This window comes from Symphalangus syndactylus, chromosome 5 (genome assembly GCF_028878055.3).
Source record: "Symphalangus syndactylus isolate Jambi chromosome 5, NHGRI_mSymSyn1-v2.1_pri, whole genome shotgun sequence".
Lineage (NCBI taxonomy): Eukaryota > Metazoa > Chordata > Mammalia > Primates > Hylobatidae > Symphalangus > Symphalangus syndactylus.
This window is the reverse complement of record NC_072427.2, coordinates 97,938,419-97,965,891: the sequence shown is the minus strand read 5'-3', so window position 1 is coordinate 97,965,891 and position 27,473 is coordinate 97,938,419. Positions and strand designations below refer to the sequence as shown.

At 44.1% G+C, this 27,473-nt stretch overlaps 1 protein-coding gene across 3 annotated transcripts in view; it reads right to left on the bottom strand.

Moving 5' to 3' along the window:
* The window catches only part of MIS18A (MIS18 kinetochore protein A), a 92,537-nt gene that overhangs the window by 54,000 nt on the left and 11,064 nt on the right, over positions 1-27,473 (bottom strand). Inside the window, exons 4-6 of one of the 3 annotated variants that reach the window (XM_063640611.1) lie at positions 9,173-9,322; positions 7,071-7,150; positions 3,498-4,969 (exon numbers count right to left, since the gene is read on the bottom strand). In XM_063640611.1, the coding sequence (XP_063496681.1) occupies positions 7,081-7,150; positions 9,173-9,322 (220 nt within the window). In that variant the 3' untranslated portion in view covers positions 3,498-4,969; positions 7,071-7,080. Of the gene's footprint in view, positions 1-3,497; positions 4,970-7,070; positions 7,151-9,172; positions 9,323-27,473 lie in introns of those variants that run through there. The other 2 variants (XM_063640610.1, XM_055279481.2) reach the window with 2 other exon arrangements.

Sequence of the window (27,473 nt, the reverse complement as noted above, 5' to 3'; positions counted from 1 at the left end):
AGGAAAAATGATCATTTTAATTATTTTATTCTTAACATACTATTAGATGAACAGCTAGGATACTCTGACTGTGAGTAGGGGAGGAACCAACCAGAAGTGGCTAAAAGGCTAAGGATAGTCTTAACAGACCCAATCAGAAGTACAGAGGCAGGGAAGCTCCAGGCTTGGTTCAGTGGCTCTACAGTGTCATTAAGGACCCAGATGCTCTCCATCTTTCTGCCCTGTGATCCCTATGTCAGTAATGACTCCCCTTATGGTCACAAGGAGGCTGCCATAGCCCCAAGTACCATATCTATATAATGTGACACCATCTGGCAAAAGGAGAGGGGAGAATGGCAGTGTCTCCACACTCATCTCTTCTTCTAAGGCAGAAAAGCCATTTTCTAAAGCCCCATAATAGATTTCACCCAACCCCTGTGTCACACAAACACTTTGCCCATGCCTAGCCACAAGCAAGATGAAGAAGGCAAATTTCTCGTACTCGTAGGAATCCACATGGCTAAATTAGTTAGGATAGGATAGGTTGTGCTGCAGTGACAATAACCACCCAAATCTCAATGACTTTATACAACTTAGGTTTGTTCCACACATTTATACTACAAGTCCAAGAAGTCTCTCAGGGATCCAGGATACACCATTTTTAATGTGAGGCCTCCTCATTTCCTACAGCAGGGGATGAGACAGCTACAGGGTCATACACCAGCTCTTCTTTACTTCAGTCTGGAAATAATTTATGTTCCGTCTACCCACTTTAATCATAACTTGCTCCATGACCCCACTCTGCTGTAAGTGCTAGACGATGCACAGGGACAGATGAAATTCTGTCTCTGCCATGCTGGCTTTTCCGCATTATCACCATTCCCTCTCTGTTATCCCTTTGCCCCTTCCTCAATCAACCCCCAATACCATCACCTCTATGCCCTTGTTTGTGTGGTCCACATCACTCCTCCCTTCCTCAGAACTCTGTGGGTCCCAAGCCCTTCTTGCATCTTTGTGACTGTACCACTCTAGTGACTTCTGTAAGTCAAAAGCATTCTTTCCTCTGCCTGTTGCTGCTGTCAAGAAGAGGGAGGGGTGATTTTTGGGAATCATGAATAGAGGAAAAAGGACATCAGAAATTCCTGTTCCAGTGTACAATTCGATGTTTGTCAAAGTGTCTAAATAATCATTCCAACCTCACAGTGTGAGGATTTGTTTCTTGGGGGAAAAAAAAAATACCTCTTTTAGTTTTACATAAGCAATACAGATTCCACCTAACATAACATTGTCTTTAGAATTTCAATTGTGTAAGAAAAAAATTATATATGTGCACTGGGAAAAAATCTTAGCAAAAGATTAACAGCATTTACACCTGTGCAATGGGATTATGAGTAACTTATTTTCTTCTTAACATACAAATGTCATCCTTCAATAATGGAGTGGGGGAAGAACTATTTTAAAGAATTCAAGCTTTTTCATCCCCAGGGTATCACTTCTCTACACTTGCTTTCCGTCCGACCTTGAGAAGTTAATTCCCAGCACAAATACCAAGTATTATTATTATTAGGGGTTAGTTTTCTGGTGGGGAGGCAGGAGCTAGGGACAAGGGGAAGGATATTTTACCTGAACTTAAAGTGGAAAGCATTTATGCAATTTTTCATTCCCAGGAGCAATCTTCCAGCTGGACTAAAAATTCCTCAGAACCTAGCTGATAGTGATAAGGTTTGACAGAAAATAAAATCCCAATCATTTTCACCCAGAAATGTTGAGCAGAAAACTGAAGTGAGAAAAGAATTTCTATCACCAAAAGCTTTCTTGTGCTGCTCTTTGTTATTTATAAGATTCTCACCATGAAAGGTTCCCTACGAAGGGGCCATCGCAACCAGGTACGTGCGAGCCGCCTTGGAAGAAAAATGGATTCTTTGACTGACTGTGAGCCATAGGAGGCTTTTATAATACTCTGGTCACAGAAGAGCCAAGAGAAAGAAAACAGAACGGGAAAAGGGCTCAGCGTGAGTTCCACCCTTAGGTTTGGTATTTTCTGTTGCTGCTTTTAAACAAAGAAAGCTCAAACTCTATTTAGCCCTCTGAGGAGGAAAATTGCTACAGGATTGGCACATTAATTACATGCCAAGGACATTTTCCTAAGGAGAAAATCTTTGGTGGTTTCAAAGAAAAATACACTGCTGTTGACTGAAAGGGGCTGCTGGGTTATTCCTGATCACCTTTCCTGAACCACAGACATCTTTTTCTTCTGGGTACTATTGAAACAAAAGAAGTTATAAATAAATAAGTAGGCATCCTTAAAGCAGAATTGCATTTGAGTTGTTGGGAATTATGTACAAATACGCAGTCCGGGTCTGTGGGGGACACGATGATGTCAATGTCACGGTGCTGTGAACGTTGCATCACATTGCTGCAATGTTTGTTCTAGAGACAGCAGAACCAACATCAACCAATTACATGACGTATGGACTGAACCTTTGTGTCCTTTAAATTCACACGTTAAAACCTAATCCCCAACATGGTGGTACTGGAATGTCTTTGGACAGGTGATTAGGTCATGAAGGTGAAGCCCTCATCAATGGGATTAGTGTCCTTATAAGGAGCTAAAGAGAGAAGAGTTGTCCCTTGCGTCACATGAGTACCCAGCAAGAAGATGCCATCTAGGAACCAAGAGCAGCTGCCACCAGATGCCAAATCTATGGGGCCTCGTTCTTGGACTTCCCAGCCTCCAGAACTGTGAGAACTAAATTTCTCACAGTTGTTTATAAGCCACCCAGTTGGTGGTATTTTCTTATAGCAGTCAAAACAAACTAAGACAGTGACCCTGGGCAAAATCAAGGGATACAGCCACACTTGGTTTCTTCTCCATCTATAGGATGGTGATAATAATAGTACACAACAATGTTGTCAGGATTAAATAAGACTTGGATATACAATATAGATACTTACTGGTATCTATACATGAATGCCCTGGTCTTTGTACACAAACATCTGTGTCTGCAATGAACTGCCACAGACACTGACGCCCAAAAGATGTGGTTTTGGTTTTTTTTGAAGTACCTACTCAAGGAAATTCGTCCAGCGATCCCTTCTCAGTGAACTCGTACTGCAGAGCATATTTGCATCCCTCTCCCTTGGATTCATTTATTTGCAGTTTATTTTTCTAGCAGTCACTACAATCCCCATAATATAGGAAGTCTCATTCATGGCTCACGTCTGGGAGACTTGACAGATGCTGCTTAAATATTTAGAAATTTCTCTTTAAAGAAAGCAGCTGAAACTGAAGCCTGTCAAGCTGTTAAAATGTGGCCCTATTCCTCAAGTTCACATTTAAATGTTAAGATTATATTTGGCTTTGAGCGTTTCTAGAGAGACCATAGTGATTTTTATATGTATATTTTTTCAAAGTCAACATAGATGGCACTTACCTTTTCGTAACTTTCATATACGATGTCATGACTGAAAACTAAACATGTAACTGACTGTTCACTTTCAATTTAAGTAAATCATTTGGTGTGGTTATTACGAAAGTAGAACTTCAAATTTTTCTCCATCCAAAGAAAACACAATTAAAATCCGAGCAACATTCCAGTGGAGTACTGCTTTATTTGAAGAAGCAAAATATCTAGCTGACAATAAAAAAAAAAATACTCAAGAAAGCGAGAGAGCCAACTGTCAAGGATGTGACACCAAATGGCAACTTAAGTGTCATCATTCTTATGATTCTGCCTCAGTGAAGATGGTGCAGCAGGGTGATGGGCTACATCCTATTTCCCTTTCCTTAGAAGGAAGGAACATGGAGTTCCTGAGAATTTAGGAAGACTTGGAGCCAGCTTCCTCGGCCTTGTTGCCTGTCCGCTAGACCAGACTGTCTGAAGCAGAGATGTGAGAAATTAAACATCAGAGAAGGAACTAGGGCTTCTCAGGCTGGGTTTCTGACACTCTTTCCTCCCCCGGCAGGTGTAATAAAAGACACGCATGTCAACCCTTAACATCCCAGAGGCAAAGCAGGTAACATTTCACTATAAAGAGCACAATTATGGAAACTGCCTTATCGAGCTATTTTCTTGTCCCACAGAAGACTCAAAGAAATTCTCCTGTGTTGCTCTCTTGACAATTTCATACCAGAAAGGATTTTTACAGCAGCAAGAAGCAGCCTGAGAGCGACTGAATTTTCCAATACAAACCTGAATCCACTTCAGGAGGAAGGATGATAAGGCTCCGTGGCCTGTCACTTTCCAAAGATGCCTGGATATGGCCATTTCAGAAGGTGAAAGCCAGTGCCTATTTCCTCATCATAGTCTTTTATTGAGTAAAATACATAATCTTAGGTATAAATATATGTCATTTTTTTCATGGCATTTAGTATAATTATTTCATTTTGGTTGGGGAAAAAGGTCATAGCCCATAAGTATATTTTCTTCATCTGAATTAGACTATACTTAAAAAAAGAAAAAAGTTTTGAGTGCTGGAGCACAGCAAAAATGTCTCTGCTTCCTGTTTGTAAAATGGTCACTCTGTGATTAAAAGCCTCCTTCTAAATGTGACTTCTTGTCTGTATTCTTGAATGTAGACAGTATTTAGCCAGTGAATCATTAGTCATTTTTTTCCCACAAATATGACTGAGCACCTGCTATGTGACAGGTCCTGTGCTGGGCTTATCAAAAAGAATGTCACTATCCCTGCCCTCCAGAAGCTCCCAGTGTTGTGGGACTCTGATGGATGGACAGGGGTAGCGAAAACCCAGACATGGTGGGGCCACGTCGAACTGGTAATGTTTTAAAATACTTCTTTCAGTAAAAGTGTAGCCAGAGTCCTAACAAATGAATGAACTATTTATCTACCTCCCCAAGACAGTGTGGTACTGGCAGAACAAAAGAGAGTGCCTGGAAACAGACCCACACAGATAGAACCAATTGATTCTTGACAAAGGTGAAAAGCAATTCACTGGAAGAAGGATGGCTTTCCAACAAACGGTGTGGACCTGTTGGACATCCAGAGGCAAAATAAATAAACTTCAGCATAAACCTCACGCCTTATAAAAAAATTTAAAATAGATCACAAACCTAAATGAAAAATGTTAAACTTTTTAGAAGCAAACATAGGAGAAAATCTTCGCAATCTGGGATTAGGCAAACAGTTTGTAGATACGACACCAAAAAAGATAAAGTTGCTAAATTGGGCTTTATCAAAATCAAAAACTTTTGCTCAGTGAAAAGTTAAGAGAATAAAAAGTCAAGCTACAGACTGGGAGAAAATATTTTTTAAATACCTAACAAAAGAGTTGGATCTAGAATATAAAAAGAACTACCAAAGTGCAGCAGTAAGAAAACAAACAACCCAGTTTTTAAAAAATGGTCAAAACACTACAATAGGTGTGTTACCAAATGGTATATATATGTGACAAGCATATGAAAAAGATGGTTATCATAGTCATTAGGCAGAAGCAAATGAAAATGATCATAAGGCACCACTGCACACCTATCAGAATAAATTTTAAAACCTGACAGTAACAAGTGCTGGTGAGGATGCAGAGAAACTGGAACATCTAAACATTTCTTATAAAGTTAAACACAGCCTTACCATATGACCCAGCAATCCTACTCATAGGGGTTTATCCAAGAGAAATGTGAGCCTGTGTCCACTCAAAAATTTGTATGCAGATATTCATTAGAAGTTTTATTCATGACAAGGCCAGGCACGGTGGCTCACACCTGTAATCCCAGCACTTTGGGAGGCCAAGGCAGGCAGATCACCTGAGGTCAAAAGTTCGAGACTAGCCTGGCTAACATGGTGAAACCCCGTCTCTACTAAAAATACAAAAATTAGCCAGTGAGCCGCAATGAACCGCAGTGAGCCGAGATCGTGCCACCGCACTCCAGCCTGGGCGACACGGCGAAACCCTGACTCGAAAAAATAAAAATAAAAAAGAAGAAGAAGTCATAGCAGTATAAAACTGGAAACCACTCAGATGTCCATCATCAGTGGGTTAACAAATTGTAGTATATCCATACAATGGATCACCAGCAGTAATAAAAAGGTACAACCTAGTGATTCCTGCAATAACATGGATGATCTCAAAAGCATTCTGCTAAGTGAAGGAAAGTCAGACACAAAAGACTACATACAGTATGATTTCCTTCATATAATATTCTAGAAAAGGAAAAACCATAGCAACAGAAGAAAGCACAGTGGATTGCACGGGGCCAGGGCTGGGTAGGAAATTGACTCTAAAAGGGCATAAGGGAATTTTTTTTTTTTTAGGTGATGTAAATATGCTACATTGTAATTGTGAGGTGGTTACGTGAGGGTATATATGTGTCAAACTCATCAAATTGTACATTTCATTTTTTTACTAATTTGATTCTTTGTAAAATATGCCACAAAAAGCTGACTTTTACAAAATCAATGGGGCCAGGCATGGTGGCTCATGCTTGTAAACACAACATTTTGGGAGGCCGAGGTGGGAGGATCACTTGATTCCAGGAAGTTGAGATCAGCCTGGGCAATATAGTGAAACCTCATCTTTACAAAAAATCAAAAAAAGTAGCCAGGTGTGGGGGTGCATGCCTGTAATCCCAGTTACTTGGGAGGCTGAGGTGGGAGGACTGCTTGAGCCTGGGAGGTCGAGGCTGCAGTGAGCTATGATTGAGCCACTGCACTTGAGTCTGGGCAACAGAGACCCTGTCTCAGAAACCAACCAACCAACCAACCAACCAGTGGGAAGTAAAAATCCATACATGAAGCCAAGAGTTTTTTGGAAAAGGCACAATGATAGAAGGATTTTATATAGAAGACATCAAAATATGGTAACTATAAAGCAACCATATTTTAAAAGTATGCTACTGGTACAGCAATAGACAAATGGATCTGTTGACATAAAATAAAGTCCAAAAACAGAGCAATGTACATATTCAGTAAATAGTTTAGGCAGCAATTTAAATTTGCAGGAAAAAAATGGGCTGTTCACAATTCAATAAATGGAGTTGAAATCAGGATTTCATTTGGAAAAAGAATTGTTAGTTCCGTAATGCACATCGTTCTCAACAATAAAACCTTAATTGATTAATTGATAATTGACTTACTTGTGAAGGCTCATGCCATTGATTTCATGATCCTATTTAACGTCTGGAAGACCACTTCCTGGATTATGGTAGGCAGGACCCTACAATAAATGAAAAGAATGCTCCTGAACACCAAAACTGATGGTGTCACTTCTGCCTTCTAGCGGGCATCAGTCATTGCACTGGGAAGATAAATACCTGAAGTGTTCCCTTCCACCTACACAGATAAAGCAGAGAGAATGGAAACCCTGAAATGGCAACATCCCTGCTAGCTCTTCCGAGATGCTGAAATAGATATGTGATCGTGTGTGAAGCTGAGCCCTTTAATGTTCCTTAGATGTCCAACAGAGGGAGGAAGAGTCAAAATTCTCTGCATCATAAGAGGAATTCAGGAGAAGCACCTTCCAGGAGGGAAGGCTCTAGCAACACCAGAGGAAGTTGCAGCTGAGAAGGAGGCGGCCGGGTAACAGTTCTTGGTGGCAAGGCCAAAGGACTTCCAAGACAAGGAGGCCAATGGCTAATACTCAAGGATAAGCCATCAGTGTCAAGCAGTGTGAGCCCGCCCTCTGTCCTTCCAAACCTTCAGTAAAGACCTGACACCTGACTATGCTGGGTGAGTTGTTTTGGGGTAAGCGGCAGTGTTGTGGGAAAGCTTTTCTTCCTATTCTTGATCTTTCCTTCTATGAGTCAGGACATCCATTCACCTGACACTCAGCCTCCCTCTGCCCCTGGACACCTGTATTAGGCCATTCTTGCATTGCTATAAAGAAATACCTGAGACTGGGTAATTTGTAAAGAAAAGAGGTTTAATTGGCTCACGGTTCTGCAGATTTTACAGGAAACGTGATGCTGGCATCAGCTCGGCTTCTGGAGTGGCCTCAGGAAGCTCATAATCATGGTAGAAGGCAAAGGGGAAGCAGGCACAGGGCCACAGCAGGAGCAAGAGATGGAGGGGGAGGTGCTACACCCTTTTAAACAACCAGATCTCACAAACTGACTCACTATGGTGAGGACAGTATCAAAGGGATGGTGCTAAACCATTCATGAGAAATCCGTCCCGATCATCCAATCACCTCCCACCAGGCTCTACCTCCAACACTGGGGATTACATTTCAACCAGAGATTTGGGCGGAGACATGTATACAAACTCTGCCACCACACCTCATCTGCTGGAAAGAGAAGCTGGGCCAGCAGAGCTCAGCTGCTGCTCCTGCTTGTCTTTCAGAACCAGCCAGGTGTAGACCTGGGACTGCGCACGCCCTTCAGCACGCCCCTTCTTCCCTGGCCTCCGAGTCTCTGGTTTCTGTTAGGAAACCCACTACTGTGCCTCCGAGGCACATTCTCCTCTCCTTTTGTCTTGGTCTAGGAGTCTGGCAGGGGGGAGAGGGTATGATTTATGGAGCCCCTCAAATCTCAAGAAGAGGTTCCATGTGTAAAGGAAAAGCCCCAAGATTCATCCAAGCACACAGGAAACCGAGGACGGACACAGTGTCCTTGTGGGAACTCCCTGAGAAACGTTCATTCCACAACTCAGAGTTGAGGGCATCTTCCTTCTCTTTATCTTATCTGACTCTTGTCCAAATCCTTCCCTTTGTCACTGGAGTCCTGACAGACCCTTTCCAGCGCCTTCTCTTTCAGTCACTGGCCTTCAGAATCTCAAGAGCAGCAATCCCAGCTCTGCCAAGGCCCCAGCAGTGTCTGCCAGAGCGGGAGCTGGGGCAGACAGGCTGATGATGGAGGGAAATGAGCAGAAACTGCTTTTCTCTGAGACTTCCCTCCAAAATATGTGCTGCTTCAGCTCTGAAGGGCAGAACTTTATTTTATTTTATTGTAAGAAGAAAAAGAGACGAGTTGCTTCTGACCAAAAAAATTCAGTCAGTCATAGATGATGACTGGCTCCAACCCAAACACAGATTATGGGAAACACTCCATTTTGAGCAAGCATAAAGGCTTTCCCAGCAACTCTCGTCAACACCCATTATTTACCCCTCACTTTGGCGCTCTGCCCTTAACCAAGGCAAGGCTTAGAATCACTGAATCATGGGATCATTGGGCCCACTTGCCTCTACTTACCCACCCCACTTCATCCATGAGAAACTGACCCAAAAGATGACGTCTCTTACCCACTTGGTAAGCAGTGGCATGATCTGGACCAGGATCCCAAACTCTGGAGTCTCAAGTCTACGCTCATCCCGTGGCTCAGGATTTGTTTCACAGCTCCAGGCGTCATCTCCCTTGGGGAAAAGGAGTTCCTTGGTGGCAGAGAGCTCGTGCTTTGCAGAGAGAAGAAAAGAGTACCAAAATTTGAAGAGAGACTGCTATGTTCCTGTTGCTAGGCTAGGGACATGGCTAGAGTGGACACCTTTGGGAATGTCTTCCTAACAAGCCTGTCTGTTGGAGGACATTGTTTTGGGCTGAATTGTGGGCCACAAAAAATTCATATGTTAAAGTCCTAACCCCTGGATGTCCTGAGGTAACCATATTCGGATGTAGGGTTATGAAAGAGGTAATTAAGTTAAAATGAGGCCGTTAGGGTAGGCCCTAATCTGACCACAGTCCTTATAAAAAGAGGAGATTAGGACACAGACCTATACATGGAGGAAAAATGTGTGAAGACACAGGGAGAAGGTAGCCATCTGCAAGCCAAGGAGAGAGGCCTCAGAAGAAACTAACCCTGCCCACACCTCGATCTTGGACTTCCAAGTTACATGACTGTGTCTAAACAAAGCCCAGTTGTTTCAGCCCCTCAGTCTGTGGTATCTTGTTGGCGCAGCCCAGAAGACTCATATAGGCACCCTGTCCCCATCCTACTCAGGCTTCCAGGCTGGGAGCCTGCCTCTCTGGCCAGAGCCAACTGAACCAAACAGACTTTATGTGAAGAGCTGGAACGGAGAGTGGCACAGAGATCGCCGCACGGAAGAGCCTTGTTAGTGGAGACTTTGGGGTGAAGATACCCCCTCCTTGCTGCTGAGAGCCCCAGAACAGCTCTGGTCTTCTCTGTCTTCCCTGTGGCTCCCAGGCTACACTTCCTGGTAAAATCCAGGAAAGACCCCAACACCCTTCCAAGAAATTCCCTTTCTTGGTTATTTTTGCAGTGGGTTTTGTTTCTTGCAACCCAAAGGACTTTAGCCATGACGCTGACATGTGTCACCTCATACAGTGTAATTTCTCCCCGAGATATTACTGCCCCATCTTACAGACCAAGGAACTGAGATTCAAGGATATTAAGCAGCCGGTCCAAGGTCACAAAATGGTGGAACTATAGGGATCTGCACTCAAGCTTCTTCCTCTCTCCACGCTGTCCTGGATGCTACACTTCTTCCTTGTCCCCCTGCAGCGCTCAGCTAAGAGTCAGGCATATGGTAGGTGCTCAATAAAAGCTTATTAAATGGAATAGAGCCCACAGGCATATGTTCCATCTTTAGACTAAAACGTAGATAAATATGCTGCCTGTTCACACAATTGGAGCCACAGGTAAACAAAACCAGTGTGAGGAATTCATTCATCTCACTACCCTTCTCTGTTCAGACCTAATGAGGCCAGAGAGCTTAACCCAGGGTTTCAGTGGAACCCTTTGCTTCACTCAGTAACACCAAGATAGTCTGGTCTCATTGAATTCACAAATTCCCTCTAACTCTTCCCATCTGTTCCATGTTTATTTAACCTGCAGACCAAGGCAGCTACTTCCCCAGCGGAACTTCATAGTCTCCAGAAAGAAAGATCTGAACTTCCTCCCCTCCGCCTTTTGTCTTGTAGCAAAAGGACATAAACCACCCTTTGTTAGGAACAGTAAATTTGCCTTTTTTCAAGGCTTAGGGCTTTGTAGGAAGCAAGTAGCTGGGGAGAAAAATGAAGAAAGGGCCCCACTGGCAAGGGCTTTCACGGTATTTTTCTCTTCTTTATAAAAATAAAATTACTTTTCCCCTGTTGCTTTGGAAAGGCCCCAAAATAAACCTAAGAGCACTTGCATAGCTGTCATTAAACTTCCCAGGCTGATCGAGACTCTGAGCCTCCCTGGCAGAGAAAGATGGTTGATCTGGCCCTGCCATCTTGTATTTCAATGTGGATGCTTCAAGCTCAGGAGGGGGCCCTGGCCTCTTAGTGCAGCATAACAGAGCAATGAGAGAGCAATGCGTTATTCTCTGACATTTTACAGACTAGAGGAGTGAGTGTGGGGGTGCTTTTCCCCACCATGAAACCCTCCATGCGGAGCCCTCAGTAGAGAGATGCAGCCTGTGCCTCCTGGTCTTCCACCCTCTAACACAGGATGACTGGGTGGGGAAAGACAGCACAGGTGCAGTGAGCACGCCACGCAGGCACTTATCCACACTGTTTGTGTTTCTGTTATACGTAGCCATAATTAACCATGAAGACTTCTGGGAGGATCTATGGATTCCAGCCTCAGCAGGGGAAAAAACACACCAAAATTATATTCCAGAATTAGAGCCACTGACGTTTACGTGGCAATTTACAAAGTAATTTTTATGGGGCTGCGTTAGTCCATTTTGTGTTGCTATAAAGGAATACTTGAGGCTGAGTAACACATAAAGAAAAGAGACAAGGCACCAGCATCCGCTTCTGGTCAGAACCTCAGGAAGCTTCCACACATGGGGGAAGGGGAGGAAGGGAGAGAGGGAGCTCTTTTAAACAACCAGCTCTCCAGTGAACTAATAGAGCTGAAAACTCATTATCATGGGGAGGGCACTGAGTCATTCATGAGGGATCCACCCCCATGACCCAAACACCTCCCCCCACCCCCACTTCCAACATCTGGGGTCACATAGCAACATGAGCTTTGCAGGGGACAAACATCCAAACTATATCAGGGTGTTTTCATGGAAGCCTCTCAACCACTCTCTGAGGGAGGAATTCTTGGCACCCCCATTTCACAGAGGAGAAAACCGAGGCTTAGGACACAGCTGCCTCCTGAGAGAAAGGAGCAGCCAGAAACAGAAGTGCTATCTCTTAATCTGGGACTCAACTTGCCTTCCCGCGGCACTATGCCCAGCCCACAAGCCAGCCAGCAGTGTGGGTGTCACCAGCCCCCAACATCTGAACCTAGTTCAACCCTGATTCTTGCCCCCTATTTTTTCCAAATTGGAAATCTTGATATTAGATTTTTCCTAATTATAAAAGACACACTTATAAAAGGGATTTTAAATAATACAGAAATTCTATACTAACCAACTCTCCCTGTCCCAGTTAAAAAATAAAACCCTAAAGATAATCAGTTATCTTTATAGATACGTAGATGTAACCAGCAATTTCCATTTTCCCTTTCGAGCAGCTGGGATCCCAGCAAGGTCACCCTCACACTCATGATCAGATTGCCAGGACTCTGAGCCCCCATCCACGTGACTATGGGACCTCACATCCCTCTCCCATCCCCAGGTTGTTTCTCAGTTCCCAAAGGACTTGAGTACAGGCTGTCCCCTACAGCCCATGGGGCAGCTGCCTCCACTTTCTTCTCCAGCTCTGGCTCCCTAGGCTGTCCAGAGGAACTCTCAGACCTTCCAGAAGGAGCCTTGCTTCTCATAGGTGGATTGGACAGATGTATGTAAAATCTCATTTCTGTGTAGCCATCTAGACGCCCTTGGCCAGGCCACTCTGGCAAAACCCCTGGACAGCACCCATCCCTCCTGTCACCTATTTCCCAGCATGAGAAGGCCCAATATAATCGTGAGCCCTGGATGTGGCAGAGGGGAACGAAGTTTTTTAAACAGATTTCTCAAAGGCTATCTCTTAACAAGTGATATGGTTTTGCTGTGCCCCCGCCCCAAACCTCATCTTGAATTGTAGTTCCCATAATCCCTACATGTGGCGGAAGGGACCAAGTGGGAGGCAATTGAATCATGGGGATGGTTACCTCCACGCTATTCTCATAATAGAGTGAGTTCTCACGAGATCTGATGGTTTTATAATGGGTTTCCCCTTTTGCTGGGTTCTCATTCTTCTCCTTCCTGCCACCATGTGAAGAAGGATCTGTTTGCTTCCCCTTCTGCCATGATTCTAAGTTTCCTGAGGCTTCCCCAGCCTTGAAGAACTGTGAGTCAATTAAACCTTTTCCCTCTATAATTTACCCAGTCTCAGGAGTTCTTTATAGCAGCGTGTGAACGGACTAATACAACAAGTAACACAAAAATCTCAGTGATTCTTTCTCTCACCTGCATGGAAGCAGCCTTGAGAAAGCAGTATTTTGGGAGGATTTTTGTGGCCCTTAAATGTACAAATTCAACACCCAGTCTCTCTCTCTCTTTCCTTTTCTCTCTCTCCTTCCCTCTCCCACCTCCCAGCTCTCTATCTCTGATTATCTCTTCCTTTCTCCCACACTCCTCCTCTTCAGGTTGGTTAACCCCAAATCCTTAAATCGCTAACCATCCCTTCTCTTAAGAAACTATCATGTATCCCACCCCCACCACCGAAGCACCCCATGCCAGCGTCCAGGAAGCTCAGATAGGGGTGTGACCTTTAACCCTGTCAGCCCCCAAAGAGAACTTGTGCATATCTCTTCTTGAACTTGTCATTTAAGAGAATGAACCCAAATAAAATATGTCCCTCCCTTTATGATTTGTCAACAATGAAAAGATGAATCACCAAACAAAAATACAAACTTCAGATTTGAAGGCAACCAAAAAGTTAGATATTTACTCCAAACTAATGTCTTTTGCCAGGCTCTAATAATTAGCGAAGTTGGGAGACTGTCTAGGAGCACAGGGTAATGTCTCTCAGAAACATTTATGCATTTGTCTTTATGGTCCATAATATAATTCTCTCATATTTATCAGATGCTACAGTCCTCTCTTTGGTCTGTAATAGCAACTAAAAGTCCATCTTACAAGCAGCACTCCTCTTCTTGTTTTTTTTTTTTTTTGAGATGGAGTCTTGCTCTGTCGCCCAGGCTGGAGTGCAGTGGCGCGGTCTCGGCTCACTGCAAGCTCCGCCTCCCGGGTTCACGCCATTCTCCTGCCTCAGCCTCTCTGAGTAGCTGGGACTACAGGCGCCCGCCACCACGCCCGGCTAATTTTTTGTATTTTTAGTAGAGACGGGGTTTCACCGTGGTCTCGATCTCCTGACCTCGTGATCCGCCCGCCTCAGCCTCCCAAAGTGCTGGGATTACAAGCATGAGCCACCGCGCCCGGCCGCAGCACTCCTCTTCTTCCAGATTTTCATCAGTATAGTTTTGGAAAATTACCAGCCTAGGCAACATAGCAATACCCTGTCTCTACCAAAAGAAAATTAAAAATTCTCTGGGCATCGTGGCATGTGCTTGTAATCCCCGCTACTCAGAAGGGTGAGGCAAAAGGATCACTTGAGCCCACAAGTTTGACACTGCAGTGAACTAAGATTACACCACCGCACTCCAGTCTGGGCAACGAAGTGAGATCCTGTCTCAAAAAAAAAAAGAAGAAAAAGAAAAGAAAGAAAGAAGAAGAAGAAGAGGAAGAGGAAGAGGAAGAAGAAGAAGAAGAAGAAAGGGAGAAGAGGAGGAGAAAAAAGAAAGAGTAAGGAAAGAAGGAAGGAAGGAAAGGAAGGAAGGAAGGGAGGGAGGGAGGGAGGGAGGGAGGGAGGGAGGGAGGGGAAGAGGAAGAGGGAAGAAAGAAGAAGAAGAAAAGAAGAAGAAGGAAGATGAGGAGGAGGAGGAAGGGGAGAGGAGGAGGAAAAAGAAGACATGTATGTATTAGTACATTTACTTGGTCAGCATTGGATAACTGCAAGGGAGATATCTACAGCAAAGCAAAAAATACATTTTTTAATGTAGCACTTATTCATCTCTGCTTCTGAAGAATGAGTGTACCCTCATCCTCTAGGCTCCAGCATATCCACTGTCAGAAGTACCCCTTCCTTTCTCCCTCACTTAACTAAGTTGACCCCTTACCACACTGAGTTCAAGTTTGGGGGCCTAACCAGGAAAGAAGTATATGTCAGCTTTACAATGTGCCTTTCAGAAAACTCAAGTGTTGTCTTTATAAATTTAGATGTATCTATTTTTTTCTAACCCAAGATGTCTTCCTTCATGGGTGAGAATACAAACGATTTTGTTTAGGGATCCCAGAGAATGACTGTGAAATTCCTGCATCGTTGGCAGACAGGTGGTGCAGAGATTTCCCACTTCTGGGTCTGGTGCTACTCACTCGTCCATTTGGTGAGCGCACAATGAGCATCTACTCTATGCCCAGATCCCTCCTAGGCTTAGACAACTAAGGAAGGGGAGCTGCCTTCGGGACCTCTCCAGCTAGGAAAAGATGGAGGGATGGGATGTGCTTTAGGGGAGCTGTCCTCCAGCTGGGCGAGGACAGAAGGGTGGGATGTGCTTTAGGGGGTCACTCCATAGAACACCATGCAGATGGTACCCCCCCTCAACGAACCCCAGCGTCAGAGTTGTGCACTGATGGCCTGCAGATGAGCGGGGGAGGGAAGGAAGGCTCCATGCCGCTTTGCTTGTGGTCAGAGGCATTTCTCCCAATGCTTCTGCATCCTATTGGTGAGTGACAGGTACACAGCGGGCATACGCAGTTTCCAGCTGAGGATTGTCCCTTTGGAGCTCATTTGGCCTGCAAGGTTTCCATTCATGTTACCTACTCGACCTCCCCCCACTCCCCATTAGGTCTGCTCCCAAGGGTGGCTGAAATTCCCAGAATTCATTATTAACATATTTTTCTTCTGACTCCACTTCCAACAGCCATTTTTATCTCTGGACAGCAAGCTGGCCTCTGTCTCTGGGGCTGGACAGCATCATGCCCAGATCACTCCATTTACAGAGCAGACTTTAGCAGACTCCTGGCTGATGGGAGCCCCAGGGAGGGGAGCAGGAGAGTGAGCGACCTGCCGCCACTGTGATCACACAGCGAGGGTTACTTCCCCCTCCACCAAGTGGGACCCTTTGCAAAGCATTTGCTCCCTCTGCCTTTGCGTTGTCATAATTCAGAAGGCAGGCTGCTGTCTGATTAGCCCAAAACGCTCCTAGAAGCTTCTCCCCAAAAGCACCCATTCAGGCACCACAGCTTCCAAATTACTCAACATTCAATTGGTTCATAAAAATTTGTATTCCTGGAGAAAGTCAAAAAATTGGAAATAGTTTTAGTTGATTTAATAGAATTTTTTTTAAACAGCATTTTGAAAAAAAAATCATAAATCCCTATAAAAGTAAATTGCTGGCCAGGCGGTGGCTCACGCCTGTAATTCCAGCACTTTGGGAGACCGACGTGGGTGGATCACAAGGTCAGGAGTTCGAGACCAGCCTGTCCAATATGGTGAAACCCCGTCTCTACTAAAAATACAATAGCCGAGTATGGTGGTGGGTGCCTGTAGTCCCAGTTACTTGGGAGGCTGAGGCAGGAGACTCACTTGAACCTGGGAGGCGGAGGTTGCAGTGAGCCAAGATCACGCCACTGCGCTCCAGCCTGGGTGACAGAGCGAGACTCCAACCCCTGACCCCAGAAAAAGTAAATTGCTTTGGCCAGGCGCGGTGGCTCACGCCTGTAATCCCAGCACTTTGGGAGGCAGAGGCAGGTGGATCACCTGAGGTCAGGAGTTCAAGACTAGCCTGGCCAACCCTGCCTCTAAAAATACAAAAAGAAATTAGCCAGGTGTGGTGGCAGGCACCTGTAATCCCAGCTACTTGGGAGGCTGAGGCAGGAGAATCACTTGAATCCGGGAGGTGGAGGTTGCAGTGAGCCAAGATTGCGTCATTGCACTCCAGCCTGGACAACAAGAGTGAAACTCAGTCTCAAAAAAAAAAAAAAAAAAGTAAACTGCTTTATAACTTTAAATGGTTTTTCACACCTTTACCATATCTAATCCTTTCAGTAAACCAGTTCAAGGTTTCAATAATTATGTCTAACTTTTGTCATGTTACTATAAATAAGAAAACTAACCAGAGGGAGGTTAAGTAACATGCTCAGGGTTCTATGCTGGGCTGGACCTAGAACCCGTCTCCTCTTTTATTCTTATTGTGTGTTCATTCCACATCTTAATCCGGGCCCAGATTTAACAGCCTCAGTTCTCCCACCAAATTCACACAATCCAGATTAATTCATTATATGGCACAAAGATTTCACTAGATGTTCAAAACTACATTGTTTGTAGTACAAAAAAGTCTAGAAACAGCCTAGTACATAATGCTGAGAGTTTGGTTAAGTGAACTATTCAATATTGTGAAATATTATGCAGTCATCGAAACAAAGTTGCAAAAGTGTATTTGGTGATATAGCAAACTATTCATAATATAGTAATATAGAATATGCACAGCAAGCTGTCCTTTTTATAATTATATGTATAAATAAAATGCATAGGAAATCGTGTGGAAGGATATACCCTAAGATATTAATAGTGGTTAATTATGGATACTTGGATTATAGGTGCTTTTATCGTCTTCATTTCAGTTTTCTGTAGAATCTTCTAATTTTTCTACGGTAAAAATACATTTCTTGGGTACTTTTTTTTTTCTTGAGACGGAGTCTTGCTCTATTGCTCAGGCTAGAGTGCAGTGATGTAATCTCGGCTCACTGCAACCTCTGCCTCCCGGGTTCAAGCGATTCTCCTGCCTCAGCCTCCTGAGTAGCTCAGATTACAGGTGTGTGCCACAATGCCCAGCTAATTTTTGTATTTTTTTAGTAGAGACAGGGTTTCACCATGTTGGCCAGGCTGGTCTGGAACTGCTGACCTCAAGTGATTTGCCCACCTCGGCTTCCCAAAGTGCTGGGATTACGGGCGTGAGCCACCGCGCTTGGCATTCTTGGGTACTTTTTAAAGTTTCAAGGTTATTCCAGCAGGAAGACCCATCTGGTTAAAGAATAAATGTGTGTTTGGCCAGGTGCGGTGGCTCAGGCCTGTAATCCCAGCACTTTGGGAGGCCGAGGAGGGTGGATGATGAGGTCAGTAGATCGAGACCATCCTGGCTAACACAGTGAAACCCCATCTCTACTAAAAATACAGAAAAACTTAGCCAGGCGTGGCGGTGTGCGCCTGTAGTCCCAGCTACTCGGGAGGCTGAGGCAGGAGAATGGCGTAAACCCGGGACGCAGAGCTTGCAGAGAGCCAAGAACGCACCACTGCACTCCAGCCTGGGCGACAGAGCGAGACTCTGTTCCCCCCCACCAAAAAAAGAAGAAGAACAAACGTGTTTACACCTGGGGTAAGGACATTTAATAGTGTAAAAGTTCAGTCATTTCCATCTATTTTATCTCATCCCTAACTGGCTATGGATGGTAAACTCAGTTGACTTCGAGGATAACCATAAACGTGTTTCACAAGCTTAATGATGTCTACTTTTAGTGAATTTCTTTAGGAAACAGAAGATTCATTATTAAACATTTTTTTCATGTCTACTATGTTGGGATTGTTCTCCCCAGAAACCTCATGTATTGCTGCTCAAAACTAAAGAGAATTACTATACTCTTTACTGGACAAAATCACAAAACCATTGACTGGGCCACCCCAAATTGTGTTCCCTCAGAGAGTACCATTGCCTCGAAGTCTTTTTAATCTATTTCTGCTTGATCTATCATCAGATTTCCCTGAGCTGCTGTTCAAATGTGTCCACATTTCTTTCATTTCTCTACTCCATTTCCACCCGACTCAGTTTCATCAGATGACTTGGCATCCTCCTCTCTCACTTGAGCCTCGTGGCTTTCATACTCCGGTAGGTGAGGCCACCTTTGTTCAATGGCTCTCTACCGGGAGGCACACAAAGTACAGCGACACGTGTGCTGGTTTTCCCAGGACAGTTGACATCTGTCATCCCGACTTAATTATTAGACGTTCCCTCTTTCGCAAATGTGCCCTGATTTGGACAATAATTTTTATAGTCCTACTAATGATGACAAAAACATTGAAGATGGAAGCTGTTCTCAGTGGGGACTGTCCCTTGCCCCTTTTTCAGCCTCTGTGTCTTGGCTTGTGCTAATCTTTCTTGTACTCAGTGACAAAAATGATCTCTTGTTCCTGTGAGAATTCTGACTTTATTACTTCTTAATCTGGATGATCATCTAGTGCTTCTCAGACTGATAATCTGTGTATATTTTCTTTTAACCACCCATCTCAAACAGTTCAATTCAAATCCTCATTTCAGAGCTGCAGAAAAATGCATGTGAATAAGACTCATTCTTACAGAGAAAAAAAAAAAGAACAGGCTAGAACGAAAGTCTGCTCATTCACAGATTGTTTTCCCCCACCCAGGCTCCCTTAACAGCCACATCAGGACTGGATTCTCCCAGGTTTTCCTTCAGAGTGGAGAGAAACACAGCAGTCGTTGCCTTGGAAACTCTGTCCAGGGGCTGGCATCACGGGACTTGGCTCGCCTGCTCCATGGCTGACATCCAAAGCTGACTCACTTAAGTTTTGATTGGTTATGGCTTCACTAAGGGGGACATAGCGATGGAGGAGAGAGGACAGGGGAACTTGAGCAAGTGAAATGACTATAGCAAGACATCTGTCTTCTTCACAGAGAGTAACTCAAATGATGGCAAAAGAAATAACCGGTGCACTTTAATAATGAAGATTCTTGATGAAATGTTGGCAGCCGGAGATGCTGTTAAATAAAATGTTCACATGCGCATGTTTTAATCCAGTTCAGAATTCCATGAGCTGATTCAAGAATTTCTTCAAGACATGCACCTGGTGCCACCTACAACTGTTCATTACACAACAGCAGCAAATGTGGGCAGCTCTTCTATTCTAAGCTTCTTTTGTGGTCTTTGTTCTCTAATGGGTAGAATATTGTCAATGTCCATCAGATTACAGATGCTTTAGATGAGCCTCTATCAGCTATCAATCGAGGTTTCCATGTCAAATCAATACTTCATTAAAATAACAAAACATTTCTGATTGCTTTTTTAGACTACTTTTAAAAGGAAACCTACGGAGCAACCTAATCCAACCCCTTCTTTCTACAGATGAGGAAACCTAGGCTTGGAGATGGACGCCAGGGATGTGAAATTGCTCCAGTTGTTAGAGGCTCAGTAGGACACAGACCCCAAGGCTCCAGGACTCCCAGGGTGCTGGAACCTCACAGAACCACCACTTTGCCTCTGCTACATTCTGTAGAGTATAATCACTTAATGCATGAGTATTTTTTTTAATCTGTTTCAGCAAATGGAAGTCTGGCATAAAATGTAGTTGCCTGAATTCACTTTAAAGCTTTGGACAATGTTGTCGTCTAAATAATGTGCTTTGGATGTCTTGACCCATAACAAGATAGCACTGTTCCTTAATCTTTCCAAAGGAATCTACAGCATTAATACAGATAGAGGGTTCCTGCAAAGTCTCGTGTGAGTCAGACACATTAGGAAGGTGATCAGAAATGTACTTATTCCGGAAGACTGCCACCTCTCAGCTGGCAACTCCAAACTGAGCTGGCAAACACAGCATTAAGGACTCAGAAAGCATTGGGGGAGGGGATTTAGTAACAAATCTGAGTCATGAAAACAGAAAACAACTGAAAGAGAAAACACAGTTAACTTCCAGTGTAGAATGCTAGTGCCTTGGGGAAAATCCTGTGCGAGCGTAGATGTAAGCAATTTTAGGGACGAATACCGAAAAAGCTGTTAGCAGTCTGATAGGGGCTGCATCGGGGACGTGGGGGGGCCTTGACTATTATTTTATTTTAATTAAGAATCTTGGTTACAAGAGCGAAGGGATAAAGTCAGGTTGCAATGAGGCAACCTTCCTGTTGGACAGGGCCTCCTGCAGCTACTGAGTTTCCCAGTGTGGTTGTGAACAGGCTGGACACGATGAATGTTTACATGGTGAAATGCGGCCCCTTGTGGCCTGATTGGGAAAACAAAACAAAAAAGTCCGACTCACAGCCTGAGAGTGATACTAACCTACTTTACAGCGTGCCAAACAGTGACACTGAAAAAATGACTATGGTACTCAGCAAAATTAGTAATCACACCAAAACCACCAACGTATAAAAGAGCCATTTTATTCAAGAAAGCCGGGAAGAACTGTCCCCTAAGCCAGCTCGTGTCACACTTGAACGTGCCTGGAGACCACCTAGCATCTTGTTGCAGCAACACAGGTTTGGTTCAGCAGGCCTGGACGAGGCGTGAGGGTCCGCATTTTATTTATTTACTTACTTACTTAGAGATAGGCCTGTTGCCCAGGACGGAGTGCAGTGGCAAGATGGCAGCTCACTGCAACCTCGACCTCCCAGGCTCAACCAGTCCTCTCACTTCAGCCTCCAGGGTAGCTGGGACTTCAAGTGCACGCTACCACACCTGCTAACTTTTTTATTTTTTCGTAGAGTCTTGCTGGTCTTGCTATGTCGCCCAGGCCAGTCTCAAACTCCTAGACTCAAGTGATCCTCCTGCTTCAGCCTCCCAAAGTGCCAGGATTTCAGGTGGGAGCCACCGTGCCCAGCCAGGGTCTGCATTTCTGATAAGCCTCAGGCAATGCCCACCCTGAGAGTGGCCAGGGGCTCAAGGGAAGGGTTGGCCAGGTCTCCTCTATAAGGGCTTCCTCACACCAGGACTGCAGGCCTCTGGAGGGCATTCTCTGCCTCGCCTTGGCCTCCCAGGGGTTACAATTCTTTCCCACACCCAACAACTGAGAAGCCTGGGGAGCCACTTTTCTTTCGCGTCTTCCACCTCCAGGGTCTCCTTACCTCACCTCGAGGTCATCATTTCCCCCTAAGAAAGAGTGTCCTGTGAGGAGACCGCCCGCTGCCTGACACTTCCTTAGCCTACTCTGGACCTTCCTACTGCAGGAAGCAACCATTCCAGGCCGGCATCTGGCTGTGTCTTATGGATTCCGCATTCATGAAAGCCACAGGTTTCTTTCTTGATCATTGAAAGCGGCAAGTGGTTTTCAATGCCATTGCCTCCAAGTCTCCTCTTGGGATGTGCATGTCTGAAGGTGGCGTTAATGTGTATCTGCCGGGCTTCTCCCTCGCACCCAGACAGCGTGCACTGAGGCGCACTCTGGCATCTTGTTTCCAGTGTCAGAGTGGCATTCACACCCCACCCTACCCCCAATCCCAAGAATTCATTGTATTTGGTTATGAAGAAAATCTTTAATACAAAGTATTTTTAACCCAGTGTGGGAGGAGAAAGACAGAATAAATACAACAGTAGAATGATCACAGATGGGTAATTACACATGTAAATGAGCTCAATTTGGTAAATTTCCCTTGAGTTCCTATTTACCTGATTAACATTTTATGCTAGCCCCACAGCACCACTGCAGTTTGGGGTACTTTCTTTTTACTCTTATATGTCAGTTCTGAAATATGAAAAGCAATTTTGAATACTTTGGTGGAACCATTTTTCTCAGCTTATTTTTTTTTCAGATTTTTCCATTTACCATCATAACTGGTCTACAAAGTATGAATTGCCTCCAGTGTACAAGGTCCCACAATATGTTGGATCTCTGGAAAACACAACCCTAGTATTCCAGGAACAGTTCCCACAAAACTAGAATACAAAATCTAAGTAATAAGGTCAGACCATGCTGAAGTCATTTAAGAATAATGAAGTGGGAGAAATGACATCTGGCAGAGAAATCAGCAAGGGCTTCCTGGAGGAAGTGGCACTCAAGCAAGATCTTGAAGGACAAGTAAGAACTGCATATATAGAAAAGGGTCAGGTGTGAGACACAGAGTGTACACACGGCATATTCAGGGGATGTCTGCAGATCATTAGAAACTCAGGACCAGGGACCCGGGGACACAATTGCGGGCTGTGGGAATTAGAGACACAGTAATGATCATTGAAATCCTGGCAGGGCAGAAGTATCCAAGACAGACTGCAGAGAGAGAAATGAGGGCAAAGGCAGAGCCCGGGAGAAGCAGGAGGAAGGTGAACTCCAGCAAAGCAGCAGCAAGGAGGCAGGAGGCCACTGGGCAAGTCGGACGCCCATTCATAATTAATCAGCAGAGATTAAGATGAGGGCCATACTATCCCTTTCGCTGTGTGGTTACTTTACCGACATTTTACCACAAACCCCAGGCCCCATGGCATCCAGCCCCTGCATACGTCATTATGCCTCGCTCAGAAATGCGGGCAATCAAGAAGAAAATGTTAAAGGAGAGTAGTTTCGGCAAGACGCCTGGAGTGACAGCCAAAGACCCAGAGTTGAAGTCCTGAGTGGGCAGTCAGTGCGGTTAAAAAGAAGACAGCAGTTCAGCGAGGTGCCTGGGCCACGGGAGGGCTCTTTGTCACCACGATGAGATGTAAGTATGCTTGCAGGTCAAGATAAAGAATCAATAGAGTGGTTAGAGAATGAAGATGTGAGTAAACAGATGCTTGATGCAGCAACATTCATTTGTTCCATTGAAGATGGAATGAGCACGTATTACCGGGCTGCATTCTTCTTGGCCCAGGCCATGAGACGGATAAAATCCCTGCCCTCGTGGAGCTAACACTCCAGTGGCGGGACAGACATTAAACCAACAAACAAATGTAAAATATAATGCCCAGCAATGATAACCACAATAAAGTAAAAGAAATGACTCAAAGGAGGTGGCACACGACACAGCCAAGAAGACACATGAAGAGGTGAGAGCATGAAAGAGGGGCCAGACAGTACCTCTGGGCAGAAGAGGGGCTGGGGATCTGGTAGCCAGAGAATCTCAACGGAGGGACAACTGCAGAGGAGGGAACTCATGCTGAGTTCACTGTGTTCTACAGAAGAAAAAGAGAGAAGCTCAGGATTTCTAAACCCTTCTAGACGCTAAGATTGCTAATACTATATTAACTGACGCAATGTCCCTTTATGTGTTTTACTGCTAAAAAACAAGCTCAGAGTGAGGGAAGAAGGCAGCCATGCACAGAAAGAAGGCACTAGGTCTGCTTATTAGCCAAGTGGGACTTCAGGCAATTTAAAGTCTCTGAGCCTCAGTTTCTGCATTTGTAAAATGGGTATGATGCTTCCTATGGAAGATGGTTCTGTAAGAATGAGGTAGTAACACACATGGAGCCCAAGCACAGTGCTCGGCACCTCCTAGATGATCGTTAAGTGCTATCTTAGAAAAGAAAAGCCATCCCTAGGGAAGCAGTTGTGACAGTCAAAAAGCAACTGTCCTGTTTTGAGAAAAACCCTTGGAAGGCTTCCTAAGGTTTCTCCTCAAAATGGCTACATGCTCTTCTTTTTGGTTCAGAAAATGTTATGCAATCAAACACACATTTTACTTTCTCAAAATTTCTACTGTTCTCAAGAAGCCCCCAAAATGACAAGCCCCGCAGCTCCTGGTAAGGGTGGACAACGGTTAACGGAGAGAAACGTGAAAGTGACAACAGACGACATCCTGGAAAGACCTAAATTATCTCATTTCCTCAAATCCACACAGTTGGTTCATGGTCTCACTTCCCTCCTTTCAACATTTCTCATTTCCTTTCAGGGTTACCTGAATTAGAAGGTTGAAGAGCCCTTCAAGGGTCACCTTGTCCATCTCTGCCTTAAAATTAGATAGAGAAGAACTAAAAACCATGGTGGTAATTGTTCAGGGAAAAAAAGAGTTATAGAGTTCATTTAATTTTGTTAAGCTAATTAGCAGAGGTCAACAGAGCCAACTTGAAGGAAATTAGGCCAGTTCTATTTGAAATCACATTCAGGCCAATAAAACTCTGGGCCCCAGCACATCCATTCTTCATCCCATCCTCCCCTCCCTTCTCTACCTTCGAGCTTATCACTGGGATTTAAACAGGTGTGACTATCCCAAAGAAACTACAACTCTATAGACTGGCCATGACTGCACTCATGCCCTCATGATTAGCTGCCTAAATAATGAATTAGCCTACAGATAGAACTCAGCTCTCACTAAAAAAATTAATGATCAATACCCAAAATATGTCAGATTAGATCAAAAAATGTTATTCTCCCTCAGTTCAAAAGTGATTGCCAACGAACTGTCTCTGGGTGTTCACTGGCAAGCAACTGCCCAGTTATTTATCCTATCTAGGGAGAGCAAAATAGATATACATAACATCAACTACTTATATAAAATTTTAAGTCATTTGTTTCAGGTATTTTGGGTTTTCTCCAGGAGAGAGGGAGAATGTGGCTGTAATCCCTAAAGTCTTAGAATGAGACTGGGCACAGTGGCTCACGCCTATAATCCCAGCACTTTGGCAGGCTGAGGCGGGCAGATCACTTGAGGCCAGGAGTTTGAGACCAGCCTGGCCAACATGGTGAAACCCTGTCTCCACTATTATAAAAATACAAGAATTAGCCAGGCGTGGTGGCACGCACCCGTAGTCCCAGCTACTTGGGAGGCTGAGGCCCAAGAACTGCTTGAACCCAGGAAGCAGCGGTTGCAGTGAGCCCAGATCGTGCCACTGCACTCCAGCCTAGGTAACAGAGTGAGACTTTGTCTCAAAATAAATAAAATATTTCCAGACATGGCTAACTTTAAAAAAAAAGAGTGTCATTTTAGACGTACTAAACAAAAAGATGTTAGGACTTGCTCTTTTGGGTGTTGAAGAGAAGTCACTTTCTCTTTTCAACTTTAAGTCAAACAGTACAGAAGGAATACACAGCAATATGCTGCAAACCCAACTGGGGTGGGGGAAGATGCTTTCATTTTTTTTTTTTTTTTAGCACTTTCTGATTTCTCAGGTGTAAATATCCCCGTCATGGCCAATTTCAAGCTACCAACAGTTTAATGACCAGCTGACAAAATTCCTGAAAATTTAATAATTGGCTCTCCCCTGCACACCACTGGAGCTAGACAAAGAGGTGACTGGTCTAAGATTTCTTTCACGCCCTATCTTTTATTTGGTTAGTAAACTCAGTTGTTAAATAAACCACTAAAAAGTGTGAATTTCATACCATATAATCACATTTAAACAAGCTTTTAAATATGGTTCTCATCCTAGGTGATCATTAAAACTCAGGTTATAATATTCGATTATATAGAAATATTTTTAGGAAATATTTTAAGTGAAAATAGTGTGACCAGTATGATCCCAAATTTGAATATAGAAATAACTAGAAGGATATACCCCAAAATGTGAATAATTATTAATTGTAAGATTATCTGCTTTATTTTCTTCTTTGTGCTTTTTTCTATTTTTCAAATTTTGTGCAATGTTTACAACTGGAAAAAAATAAAGCCAATAAATGTTATATAGTTTAGAAAAAAACATATAGCATTTCAGATTATGTCATTAGAATCTTACAAATAGACTGGCTAGAAGACTGAATCAGATTGACTCTATTTAAATAAGGCTAAATCTTTATCCTTTATTTTTATGATGTTTTACTGCTTTCAAAGTACTGCCATATGCATTATCTAATTTGATCATCCTTGACGCAGGGAAGACAGGTTATTATACTTTCATTATACAGATGGAAAAACAGATGATTACATGATTTGCCCCTGATCACATGGCTAATAAAGCAGTTAAACTGGGACTTTGACCCTGGATTTCTGGTTGCTACCCCCAAGACCCTCCTTCAAAAACAAGCTGGGGGAAGCTTTGCTCACGGCTCCTTTGTTCAAGAAGTTCCTACTGAAAAGCTAGATCTGATTCTGCAAGGGGTCCCTCTCCTGGTCTTGAGCGTTTTCAAGGCCCCTCTCCCGCCAGTGTCACCATGCAGCACAGACAGGATGCAGCACTCCTACCTGGACCCCAGCCTCGGAAGTCCCTCTCACTGTGATGGCAAGGCCACCCCTTCAGGGATGCCACACATTGAGGCCAAAGATGAAGACTATCTTATGAAACACAGTGTTTGCTGGATTGACTTTTAGATGCTTCAGTGGAGACCATGTAATACAAATGTGTGCTGCCTTCTGTCTGCAGCCCAGGGGAGCCTCGTTAACTTCATGTGAAGAACCCTAACAGGAATACACGTGCAGGGATGGAAAGGTAATCAAAGGCGCACTCTAGAGGCAGCCACTAAGGCATGAGCTACATTTATCTTCTGATCTGTAACAGAATCTTAATTAGCACCAGGATATTAAAAATTGCTTTTCATTGGTGAAATGAGTTTTCAAGATGAGTGAACTGGCTACAAATATTGTACAGCCCCTTCCCTAGTATGAACAGGGTATAAGGAATCGGGGAGCCAAATTGCCTAGGGCTTTGGAATGGAATCTGAAAATGCTTGCTGGAGTACTCTGTAACCTGCACAACCAGAGAGTTAGCTGAGTCTTGTGGCTAAAATGCTCTCTCATCTGTTTGGAATGCATTTTCACACAAGGTGCCACCAAAGCACCTAAGAGGACAGACACCTGGGACTACATCAAGCTTACTGCAGCTGGATGTTGCCTTGTTGCCAGCGGGTGTTGACATTTGCTTCCACAGCACCACAGTCTGCTAGTGGGAGAGGAGTCTGCGAGAGAGAACGCCTAAAGGACTCACTCAAATTTAACTGAGGTTGTCGACAATCTCTCAGAAAGAACACAAGAATCCTGCATGATCCAGTCAATGTGACTTAGGATCTTTCGCTCTGAGAACTTTAGTATTCTCACAAATAATCAGG